At 35.6% G+C, this 12,150-nt stretch overlaps 1 protein-coding gene across 1 annotated transcript; it reads left to right on the top strand.

Moving 5' to 3' along the window:
* Nucleotides 1-256: 256 nt before the first annotated feature.
* Nucleotides 257-10,979, top strand: LOC114162729 (WAT1-related protein At5g64700-like). The gene is made up of 7 exons (XM_028046692.1): nucleotides 257-549; nucleotides 649-711; nucleotides 808-924; nucleotides 1,064-1,298; nucleotides 1,422-1,580; nucleotides 1,678-1,829; nucleotides 10,682-10,979. The coding sequence occupies exons 1-7, from the start codon at nucleotides 356-358 to the stop codon at nucleotides 10,860-10,862; spliced, it is 1,101 nt and encodes a 366-aa protein (XP_027902493.1). The 5' UTR covers nucleotides 257-355; the 3' UTR covers nucleotides 10,863-10,979.
* Nucleotides 10,980-12,150: the final 1,171 nt, after the last annotated feature.

Genomic DNA, 12,150 nt, shown 5'->3' with positions numbered 1-12,150 from the left:
AAAAACTTATTAAATATAACGTAATCAATCACTCATTAGAAAGGAATACCAAAAATTTCCATAGCAAAGACTCCCTTTGAAAAGGTTGGCTTAGAAAGTTGCAAGTTGTTCCTACTAAATTATTATATTTTGGTAGAAAAACCGAAAGATGAGATTCTATAATAATGATTTGATCCAAGTGCTTGGAGAATAGATACACATTTCCAATCCAACTGTAAGTTCATTAGAGCATAATAAAACATGTCATCCACATTTTCTTCTGCACAATTTTCATTTGGGGGGAAAGGATCAATCAGTGAACAACCAGTTCCAAACTTTATATATATTTATAAGTGTGTGTATGTGCACTTGAGTAATGAAAATAAAGATGTGGAAAATGGGTGAACCAAAGCCATATTTGGCAATGTTTGTAGTGCAATTGATATATTCAGGGCTAACCTTGCTGTCCAAGGCTGTGTTCAACAGGGGAATGAATACCTTTGTGTTTATATTTTACAGACAGGTGATTGGTGCAGTTATTTTGGTTCCTCTGGCCTTCATACTTCAAAAGTAAGTGTGTAATTAAGGATCTGTTTTTCTTTCCTACTGTGTTTATGTAATTAATATATCACTGACATGTATTTTATTTATGATATGTTCCGGAAAAAGAGAAGTATCAGTGTCACTTTCCTTTTCAACCTTCTGTAAGATTTTTGTGTCTTCATTTTTCGGGTATGGTATTGTTATTTTTTCTATATGATTTTTCATAAAATGTTTTTACTCTGAGAGGGAACCTTATGCATATGACTTTAATATGTTGCTTTTCAGAGTAACTTTGAGTCTAAATATGCAAGCTATTGCCCTTGTTTACACATCTGCCACTCTGGCCGCTGCAATTGTCAATTCCCTCCCCGCATCTACGTTTTTCTTTGCTGTGTTGCTCAGGTAATATGTGTGATATGTATCAGTTTTTATCTCTTTTTCAGAATGGATGGAACATATACAAAAATCTTTGGTGTATATTACATGAGATTTCTCTTTGCCGATTCATGTGATGAGTGTTCATTGCATTCGAATCTTGCAGAATGGAGAAGGTGAATATAAGGACAAAATGTGGAGTTACAAAGATAGCAAGTGTATTTCTGTGTTTGGTTGGTGTAGCCACCCTTGCATTTTACAAGGGACCACAGTTAAGGATTGCTCATCATCATTACTACAATCATCATGAGGATCATTTTTCATCCACCAAAAGATGGGTATTGGGCTCTTTACTTTTGTTCTTAAGCGTCATCATCTGGAGCCTTTGGCTTGTAATTCAGGTACATCCACTCGTGTTGCATATATTTCTGATATTTCAACTTATGTTTTATAAGTTCATGTATACACACATAATTCTGTTTTTTGTGGTTGGTTCACTATATTTATGATCCCAAAAAGAGCAGGCTCAAATTCTTAAAAGCTACCCTGCAAAGCTGAAGTTCACGAGCCTTCAGTGTTTATCGAGTTCAATCCAGTCATTTTGTATTGCTATAGCTTTTGAAAGAGATATTGAGCAGTGGAAGTTGGGTTGGGACATGAAACTGCTTGCAGTTGTTTACTGTGTAAGTATCAAAAACTGTGATATATAATGTAGTTGTTGAATTCTACATTAATAAAAGTTTAGATGAGTAAAGTTTGAAATGGTGGTGCATCTTAAAGGGGACACTAGTGACTGGACTCATCTACTACTTGCAAGCTTGGGCCATCCAAAAGAGAGGACCAGTTTTTCCCGCGATGTGGAACCCACTGAGCTTTGTAATTGCTACCACAGGTTCCATATTTCTATTGGGCGAACCCCTGCGTTTGGGAAGGTGAGAAACAAGATTCATTATTACTATGATGTTTTCCACTCAAATTTATACATTACTTCATTTATGATCAAATGTACAACAGTAATATATATATATATATATATATATATATATATATATATATATTATACATGATATATGTAATAAACTAATACAAATGTTGAATTCTTAATCTGCAAAATGAAACAAAAATCATAGTGAGAAATAATCTTTTCACACATTAATGTGTTACCAATTTTTTCTTTTGTAGTAGTTATTATTGTTGGATTTAGAATAAATTTAAATGAATTAGTCGTTGGAATCTTAACAGTAGTTAATGAATTAATCATTATGAGTAGTTAATGAGTTAGTTGTTGTGAGTAATTAATGTATTAACCATTGTTGATAGTTAATGTACTAATCATTTATAGTAGTTGTGAGTACAACGGACAGAAAAATGAGTCTATAAATTGTATTATTCATTGTATGAAAACAATAAGAATAACACAAGAGTTAAATAAAGGTTTTTCACAAGTGAAGTTTGTTGTCTACAAAGTGGTATCAAGAGCTAGTTAGCTTAAGTGTCTGAGTGGGACAAAAAAGATAGAGCTTGAGTGTGTGGGTGTTTGAAAAAATGAGAGAGTAAGATGGTCACTCTTATAAACAGTGTGCCCCTGTCCAAGTTGACAAAGGCGGTCAACTATGACAATTGGAATCTCAAAATGAAGGCCCTTTTTGTCTCCCAAGATAATTGGGAGGTGGTTGAATATGATTTCGATGAACCAGTCAACACCACAAATTTTTCAAATGCCAATTGAAAGAGTTGAAAGAAACACATTTGAAGAACAAGGCAACTTTGTACATTCTTTACCAAGTTGTGGATGAGTATGACTTTGAGAAAATTGCAAGTGCCAAATCTTCAAAAGAAGTGTGGGATATTTAGGAGAAGGCGTATAAGGGGGATGACCAGGTGAAGTAAGTGTGGCTCCAAACACTTAAGGGCGAGTTGGAGAGCATGAAGATGAAGAGACAAAAGGAGTAGCCAAGTACATTACTCGAGTTGAAACCGTGACAAACCAACTTACTAGAAATGGAGAGGTTGTCTAGTAGCCGAGTTATGGAGAAAATTTTGAGGTCGATGACTTATGACTTCGTGAATGTGGTGTGTGCGATTGAGGAGTCTAAGGACCTATCAAAGCTCACAGTTAAAGAGCTTGCAGGATCTCTTGAAGAACATGAACAACGAAAAAAGAGGTGGGACCCACTTTATCAATTACTCCAAACGAAGATGTCAATTAAAGATGAGACAACTAAGAACATTCAAGGCAAAGGATGAGGCATAGAAAGCGGTCCTGGAAGTAGAAGTCAAGGACAAGAAGAAGAGAAAGAACAGTCTGATCAGGAAAATTGACATGGAAGAGGACGAGGTCCATGGAGAGGAGGTTGGTCGAGCACCTCAAATGTTGAGTGCTTCAAGTGTGGCAAGTGTGGCAAGTATGGCAAGTATGACCATTACACAAAGGATTGTTACTCTGACAAGTGTTTCAGTTGTGATAAGGTCAAACATTTTGCTAAAATTTTCCATCTAAAGTAAAATAATAGATGATCAACCTCACAAAAGAAGTAGAATTGTTGATGGTGGCATGTAGCTCAAGGACTGAGCATAAGGGAGTAGAGAACTTAGCAAGTAAACCAAGTAGGTTGGAGAGGTTGGTAAGATATGTAGATAGCCCAAATACCGCGATGGAGCATATAAAAAGCTTGAGTAGCTCGATGGAGTAAGTGAATATCTCAAAAAGCTCAGTGGGGAGCCTAGGTAGCTCAATAGATCATGTAGATAGCTCAAAATTTGAAGAGTTTGTAATCCAAAGGTCAGATATTGTAAAAAGTGATTTGCAACAAAGAGTTGAAAAGGAGGTTAGAGGTAATGCAATTTTATAAACAAGTTTAGAGAGAAGGAAGCAAGTTTTGCATAAGTGACACTTGGAACTTGAACGAGATGTCTCAAGTTTGCAAAAATAGTTGCAAGTAGATATGGCTCTGAGAGCTACATTGGAGGTGCAAGATGAAGAGTGGCGACTTGCAATGGTAAGCAGATAGATGTAATTGAGCGCAACAATACGTGAAAATTTTATGATCCCTCAAAAGGAGGTCAGCCTATTGATAAGAATTTGGTTGAGAACAAGTTGACTACTAAGATAAAATGCAAAAAATGAAAGAGTAGAGAACAAGTTGGCCACATTGAAAGAAAAGTACAAGTTGGCCCTAAACAAAGTGAAAGTGAAGTCAGTCATGAAGAAAGTGAAGAACTTGGCTATTCATGAAAGCGATAAGCACAATGTGAGACGAGTTATTGCATGTGGAAAGTCGGGATGAAGATTAGAGGAACCAAGATGAAGGATAAGAGAAACATTTAAGTTTACTGGAGAGTTTTGTTAGGTTTAGAATAAACTTAAATGAATTAGTCGTTGGAGTCTTAATAGTAATTAATAAGTTAACTGTTTTTGGTAATTAATGAATTAGTCGTTGTGGGTACTTAATGTACTAACCGTTGTTAGTAATTAGTGTACTAGCCGTTTATAGCCATTGTGAGTACAACGGACAGAAAAATGAGTCTTTAAATTATATTGTTCATTATATGAAAACAACAACAATAACACAAGAGTTGAATAAAGTTTTTTCACAAGTGAAGTTTGTTGTCTACCATTGTTAAGACACACTTTTAACATTAAAACACTTTTTAACAAACATACTTACAACTTAAATTAATTATAATTGTACTGATAAAATAATTTACGGTTGAAATAAATAGTGGATAATTTCGTGAATTATATTTTCAAATCTCATAATCATTTCAGTAGTGTACAAAAGTTTTTCAAATTTAAAAACTAAACTAAGAAATGTAACACCCCATTTAATTAATAACGCTAATTAAAGGAATGTCACGTGGAATAGTATTAGAAACAAAGTCTTGGAGTGTAGACAATACTCCTCACGATTATCCAAGAGAAAACCCGAATAAGAAAAGGGCACACTACGATGCCACAACAAAGTATAAAATTTTAAGCCTAAAGATCAGCGGTACACGGGCCATAGCCCTAAAGGAAAGTCCAAGTAAACCTAGATCCAGTCCAAGCAGACTATGCAGCGGAACCTCCATCACCCTGATGATTACGGGGAGTTCTCACCTCTACTCACATCAACAAGTTGATGATCATTGCAAAAGAAAAGACCACACCACATAACATACAACAAACAACAGAAGGGTAAGCTAGAGCCAAAATTAGTTTTATCATGCAATCATATATACTTTCACCGTTCATGAAGAACTGGTTGTCGTAGAAATCACTAGGTCATGAGTAAGATAGTTCTTTCCACGCACCTCTTACCATTTCTAAGCATCATCTGCCACTATCCCGCTGCGCTACTCTGATTCATACACAAGGTCACTTGTTTGTTTACTCAGAATAATGATCCTTTCGTGTCCGCCATGACAAGGAAGCAATCGCCGTTGAGAAACCTTCCTCGAGACCCCTATAAAACTTGCAGAACCCCTTTAAACTCCTCTTTTGATAGCCTTAGCGTTCCATTTTCTCAACAATGTATCTATCCTTTTAAAACCATATTCCTTATTAGTCACTCCAACCTTAGTCAATACTTTTCTCTAACGACTTGACACACCACAACTTCTTTTTGAAGATTCACCAAACTTACAGTCATCTTGGTGATTATACCAAGTTTATACCATTATGTCTCCAATAACTCTTTCACTTGTTTCTTTTACTTCACAATCCCAGCATAAATCCTCCAATTAGAAGCTATTAACACAAGTTCGACTTCAAACCCAAATGCATAAGTGAACTTCACCACTCCAAAGCGAAAATTCTAATATTTACTTCAGAATAAATCTATAACTCTTCTACCACTGAGATTCCTTGCATCTATTTTTTGCTTGCCGTTGTCGTATAACTCTGATTCACATGACACCCTGCCCTCATCTTTCAGTTTGATCCACATTTGTTACACTACTACTGACTTATCTCTTTAAATCAAAGGATACTACTTCGTTGGGGATCACATCTCCTAAGAATGAGATTAAGAAAACAACCAATTCACCCTTGAGATTATGTCCCAACCTTGCAAAGGAAACAATTCAAATTGGCTTTGAATTTAAATCCTTTGGTCACCATGAAACATGAAACACACCCGAGTAAACTTCACTTGATCGCAATTGTAGCAAACCACCATCTCAACCCCAACTCCCTCTTGCAGGCACCCATGACTCCTCTACCATATGGGCGATACCAAGAGGTATACGATCCCAAACAAAACCAAACCCATATCCCAAGCACCACTTTTATACCTTGTATCCTCGAATTTGATCATTTGTCCTAATCACTCTAGCACCAACTATCGTATACACCATTTCAATTTCTTCAAACTTTTCTTCTCCTTTCATTCTTTAGTGTATTTTGCCCCCACTAGTTCTTGCCATTCCTACAAGATCCAACACTTAGGTTTCTTGGTCTCAGTCCAAGGTCAATTGTTCTGCTCATGTGAACTACTTTTCCTTGAAACATCCTTCTATCAACTACAAAGACCAATCATCTCCTTCTGACTATCCAACCTAGTACAAAACCTTTATGCCACTTCATTTTTATCCACATATTATTTTTCCCTTTACTTAGGAAACATCATCTCACTTGACTGATCCATAAGCTCTGCTCCATCTTAGCCTCCAACTAGGGATTTGTTGTCTTTTTACACCCCATGGTCTTTATCTTTCTCAGCTTGCTCGATGCCAATCAATTTCATTATTTTCTGGAACCCAGGATTTTGCCAATTGCTTCTCTTCCACCAATCCAAGAAAACACTAGATATGGCCATACGACCATATCTAATGACACTTCTCTTAACATCACATGTATCTGTAGAACTTTGAATCCTGGTATTGCCGGAATGTAGAACCAATTTTCCTTAAACGTTGTTACACTTGCATGCACTGATATCTCCCATATGTTCTAACCTCTAGATTCAACTCATTTTGGAAAACTTGCGGTATTTGATCCCAAACTTGTCCTTGAAGCTCCCTTATTCCAATCGTTGCTAAACTCCAACATCTTTTCTCAAATTATTAACCCAAACTTAGCTTTCCTTGCTCAACAGTATACATCACACATCAACTTCCTATCTTTGAGGCAAGAAGTTGTCTCTTAGACCTCATCCAACACTTGTAAAGGAAAGCAGGCCAAGTTGACATTGGATCTACATTCCCTTATTTCTATAGACACCAGACACAAAGTACAGAGGCATAACAAGATAAACTAGAACATATGAAGCAACACTCCATCATCTACAGACAACCAAACCTTTTTGTCTGTCACCCTTCTTTACCCAGCCAGTAGAATTAAGAAAGGAAAAACAACCTTTAATATAGTCATGAGTGTGCACCCTCATTACATTATCAAGGCGTTTTTCTGTTCTTAAAACTTTTGGTTTTAATGACACACTTGCCTAGACATGACTACTCACACCTGCGAGGTATGACAAACCCACAACCTCGGGTCATCCTAAGGACGAACTGCTCTGATACCATAAATGTAACACCCCCATTTAATTAATAACGCTAATTAAAGGATGACACGCGAAATAGTATTAGAAACAAAGTCTTGGAGTGTAGACACTACTCCTCACGATTATCCAAGAGAAAATCCGAATAAGAAAAGGACACACTACGATTTCATAACAAAGTATAAAATATAAATCATCAACATTTAAAATTTTAAGCCTAAAGACTAGCGGTACACAGGCCATAGCCCTAAAGGAAAGTCTAAATAAACCTAGATCCAATCCAAGCAGACTATGCAGCGGAACCTCCATCACCCTGATGATTACGGGGAGTTCTCACCTCTGCTCACATCAACAAGTTGATGATCATTGCAAAAGAAAAGACCACACCACAGAACATACAACAAACAAAAGAAGGGTAAGCTAAAGCCAAAATTAGTTTTATCATGCAATCAAATATACTTTCACAGTCCAATATACATACATAATCCAAGCATGTTATGAACTTTCAATCAATACACTAAGACTCGACTCGACTCATCCGGATACATATAATCTAGTCGGATTCAGCAGATGCTTGCACTTGTGGTGGATACCTCTGCTCACCCCCGAGCTATGTGTTACAAGTGTTACAATGAATCAATCCCTCACACACAAGGTTAGCCCTTAGTGAGTTTCAGGCCTCCTGCTACTCTCACCACAAGAGTCAATCCGCTCTAAGTGAGACTAACTGACTCCTTAGAGTGTCAGGATGCAACCTTACCTTGAATCCTTACCAAATTATATAGATGGGGCACCACCATGGACACCCACTAACATGGGCCATGGAATTACGTCCCGACCACTGAAGCACGACCCTGAAATCCCACCTAGAGATCTCAAGGAATTATGCACTGACCCTTGACCAATCATGCTCAAACAATCAAATAATATTTATCATGCAAATAATCTCAGACCAACCTTTATAAACCATACTCATTCATATTCGAATGTAGAATCAATACCAACTCATCCTTCCCAAACCATGAATGTAGAATTTCATCTCATACCAATACCATGCCACTTTAATTACCAACCATCTCATACATGCCACATGCTAAGGTCATATTAAACTTATCAATCACAGACCATAAACCATTATACTCATACCCATTCGCCCAATTCATGATTTTAAAAGTAATTGAATCAATCCACAAGTTCAAGTTAAAGTAAGGAATTAAAATTCTGCAGCAATTCTCGCTTAAGCTAGACTGGTCTCGCTTAAGCTAGAAATTCTCGCTTAAGCTAGACTGCTCGCGCTTAAGCTAGAAATTCTCGCTTAAGCTAGACTGATCTCGCTTAAGCTAAAATCTCTCACTTAAGCTAAACTGACAGCTTTTCACTGGTTTCAACATGTAAAAACACAAAATCTCAAACAACAAAAACTAAAGAAAACACAAACTCGTTGCATAAAACGTTGGCATCATATTTTCATGCTTTAAAAGGGTAAACAAATCAATCATGGGAGCATACAAGTATTTAAACAACTCTGTCGTCAATCTCGCTCAAGCTAAGGAGCTCTCGCTCAGGCGACAGGGGTCCCTCGCTCAGGCGACAGGGGTCTCTCGCTCAAGCGAAAAGCTTTCGCTTAAGCGAGATTGAAAACAGAGAGCACTTCGAGTTCTCACTCAAGCTATCTCATCTCGCTCAAGCGAAAGGCCTTCGCTCAAGCACTCGAGACCAAAGGGGGGCGAGTTACTGCCATTCTCGCTTAGGCGAGAGCTGCTCGCTTAGGTGAGAGCTTCTCATTTGGGCGAAAAACAGCTCACTTAGGCGAGCATAGCAGATCTCACCTGCTCTCACGCATGGCAAGCCAAAAATCCATCCATAAATAATACACAAATTATTTTCACACCATAAAAAACAAATCAAATCATCAAGAGCACCCAATAGAACCAAATCAGGCACATTATTTATAAAAGTATAAAAAAAATCCTAGCTTCCCTTACCTGGGAAGGAGCTAATATCGGGCTTCGACTCTTACACCAACGGGACTGGCAGCTCCAAGAGCAGATCTAAGAAGTGAAGACGAGCTGAGTTTAGAGCTAGCTTGACCAAGATTGGGGCTAAACCCTAGCAGAGCCTCTGTGGGGTAAAGGAGAGTGTGAGAGTACTGTTTCTGCAAGAATGACAGAAGTGAGAGGGGTTTGGCTGCCTTAGGGGCCTTGGACACCCTATGGGCCAGCCCTTAGACCCATAAGATTAGGGGCAACACTTTAAAAATTAAGGCAGAATAAAAGAGGATTTTACAATAAATAGTTTAATTCTCAATAAAAAATAATTTAATTTTTGTATGCAATTTAATTTAGTTCAATTCTATTTTTTCTGTTGAGTTTGTTTTTTTAACACTCGTACACCTTCACTATTGTATGATTTAGAATAAGGTACGTGTCTTATAGTTCTTTAGGTGCTTTATCTACTTTTATTCTTTTATTTGTAACTTTGTCTACTTTTAATATCACTGCTCATCCCAGTGGGTTTTATGGGACCATAGCACAATTTCTTAATCTAAAGTCTTTCTTTTTGTAGTTAGATTCTAACATAGGATTTGCTCAAGAATCGACCATTTAAGGTAACCATGTAATTTTTGGGACATATTCTTTTTAAGGGACAGTAAAAAAAAAACTTAATTAATAAAAATATAAAAAAATGTACACAAAATTGATATATTATTCTAGAATATGAATATTAAATCGCCAAAAAAATGAACAAAATTGAGGTTCAATAAATATTGCAATTCAACCAAATGTAAGAATACATAAGTATCGTAAAATTAGAAATATTAAATACATAAAAGTGTTTTCGTTTCTTTCAAAAGTATAATTCTTCAGCAATATCTAATTCATATTTTAAAAAACAGTACTCTAACATGATTAAAATAACTAAAATCGTAAGATACAGCACGAGTAAAAAAAACAGTAAAATCGCTGAAAACAAACAAGTTGTAAATTGAATTTGACCGCTATTGATTCCTTTCTATATACGAACAAGTATTGGAACACTTGATTACTATGTATAAATGTAAATATACGATTCTTTCCATTTGCATGTTTACCAGTTTGATGTGTGTAATTATATTTTTTTTTTTTGTCATATTCCTCTGACATCACATCAGTATACTTTCATATGAAAAAAGTTAGGTAATCTGCATTAATATAATCAACAAAAGTTATGAAGTACACTGTGATCAAAAGCAAAAAGTAAAAAAAGAAAAGAAAAGTAATTTTATACTCCGTTGCCCTAATCCTCTAAATTTTTGGTTTCAGTGTGTTGGGAGGTATTGTGCTGATTATAAGCCTCTATAGTGTTCTTTGGGCAAAAAGCAAAGAAGAAGTGAGTCATCATCAGAATTGTTTACCCATAAAAGAATGTGCAGAGGTGAAAACTGAGGGCAGTAGCATGGAACCACACAGTAACACTAATGATTTATTCAAAAATGTTCATTAGTGGTTTCTGTCTGGTTTTTCTTCTTGGGACCCAACCATGTCATTCACAATAAAGCATGACCTTTTTGTACCAGTTTACACTATACAAGAAATTGGAAACAATGTGTTTGATTGCGCATGGAACTTATCTTAATACTAAATCCAGGAAAAGATGTTGCTTAAGGATGTGAATAGCTTCATGGTTTTATCCAATAATAAGGGAAAGGAAGATATCCAAACACACCTACTTCTACTATATATGCAAACTACCCTTCAATCATTTACGTACCATACTAAGATAACAATGAAATCTCTATCAACTTTTGTAATATTACAAAATCATTTTTGTTAGACTTTACTCACTAACGTTAGACTTGTTTTGTCCATAATCGGGAAGAATATTCATTTGCAACGAGTTTACTTTTTAGATTCCGTGTATCTTTTTGTTAAAAGGAAAAAAAAGAGAGAGAAAAACGAAAGTACGATCTAAAGCTTTACGTGGAGAGTTTTTGATGGGTTTGGTCCTCAACACCACTTATTTGAAAGACATGATTGGTGGAAATTAACATATGCATGATGAGGACTTTATGTTATAGAATCGTGTTAACTATGATCTATGGGAATTATCAAATTGGATAGATTAATTGAACTAATTACTTTTCTTATAATGGTTGTGGTTTGTTAGGGAAATATGAGATTTTTTATGCACGAGGAACTAATAAAATTTAATTAATCATTGGAGTTTTCTCCGTTACTTCATATGCATGTGCATGTTGATATTTTCTATATCAACAAATAAATTTTGATAGAGAAATAGCTTTCGTGAAAAAAAAAAAAAGAAAGAAAAAAATATTACATATATAAACACTCTTGTTTGAGGAGGCACAATATTGGGCACATTTTTTCACCTTCTACACATAAGCATATTTTGATAAAAAAAGAATTAACACTTCTTTGGTGTGAAATATGCATATCACTCGTAAACGAGTTGATAGAGTGACATGCACATGAAAAGACCGATAAGAACGTGAAAACACGAGAATCACGAGAATATGATAATGACGAGAACAAACAAGAAGAGATGAGGAATGACTCATCACAGTATCTCTACTTTAAATTAAAAATAATATAATAAACTTATATTTTATTACAAAATTATCATCTTCTCACTTTTATGGTGATTATAATAATAATTGACATAATAAATTTTATCATATTTATAATTATATTACCGCTTCATTTATTATGTTGATGAATTATAATTGTCATAATAAATTCTCATTAAATCTACTTTTTGCACCAATGATAAT

This window comes from Vigna unguiculata, chromosome 9 (genome assembly GCF_004118075.2).
Source record: "Vigna unguiculata cultivar IT97K-499-35 chromosome 9, ASM411807v1, whole genome shotgun sequence".
Taxonomy (NCBI): Eukaryota; Viridiplantae; Streptophyta; class Magnoliopsida; order Fabales; family Fabaceae; genus Vigna; species Vigna unguiculata.
The sequence above is the reverse complement of the archived record's forward strand: the minus strand, read 5'-3'. Positions and strand labels throughout refer to the sequence as shown.

What these genes read in the sequence shown, in the direction of transcription:
- LOC114162729 (XM_028046692.1), top strand. Translation starts at nt 356, where the DNA reads ATGAAAATAAAGATGTGGAAAATGGGTGAACCAAAGCCATATTTGGCA. An exon ending in TTCTTTGCTGTGTTGCTCAG is followed by an intron (nt 925 to 1,063) that starts GTAATATGTGTG and finishes CGAATCTTGCAG; the next exon opens with AATGGAGAAGGTGAATATAA. An exon ending in GCCTTTGGCTTGTAATTCAG is followed by an intron (nt 1,299 to 1,421) that starts GTACATCCACTC and finishes CAAAAAGAGCAG; the next exon opens with GCTCAAATTCTTAAAAGCTA.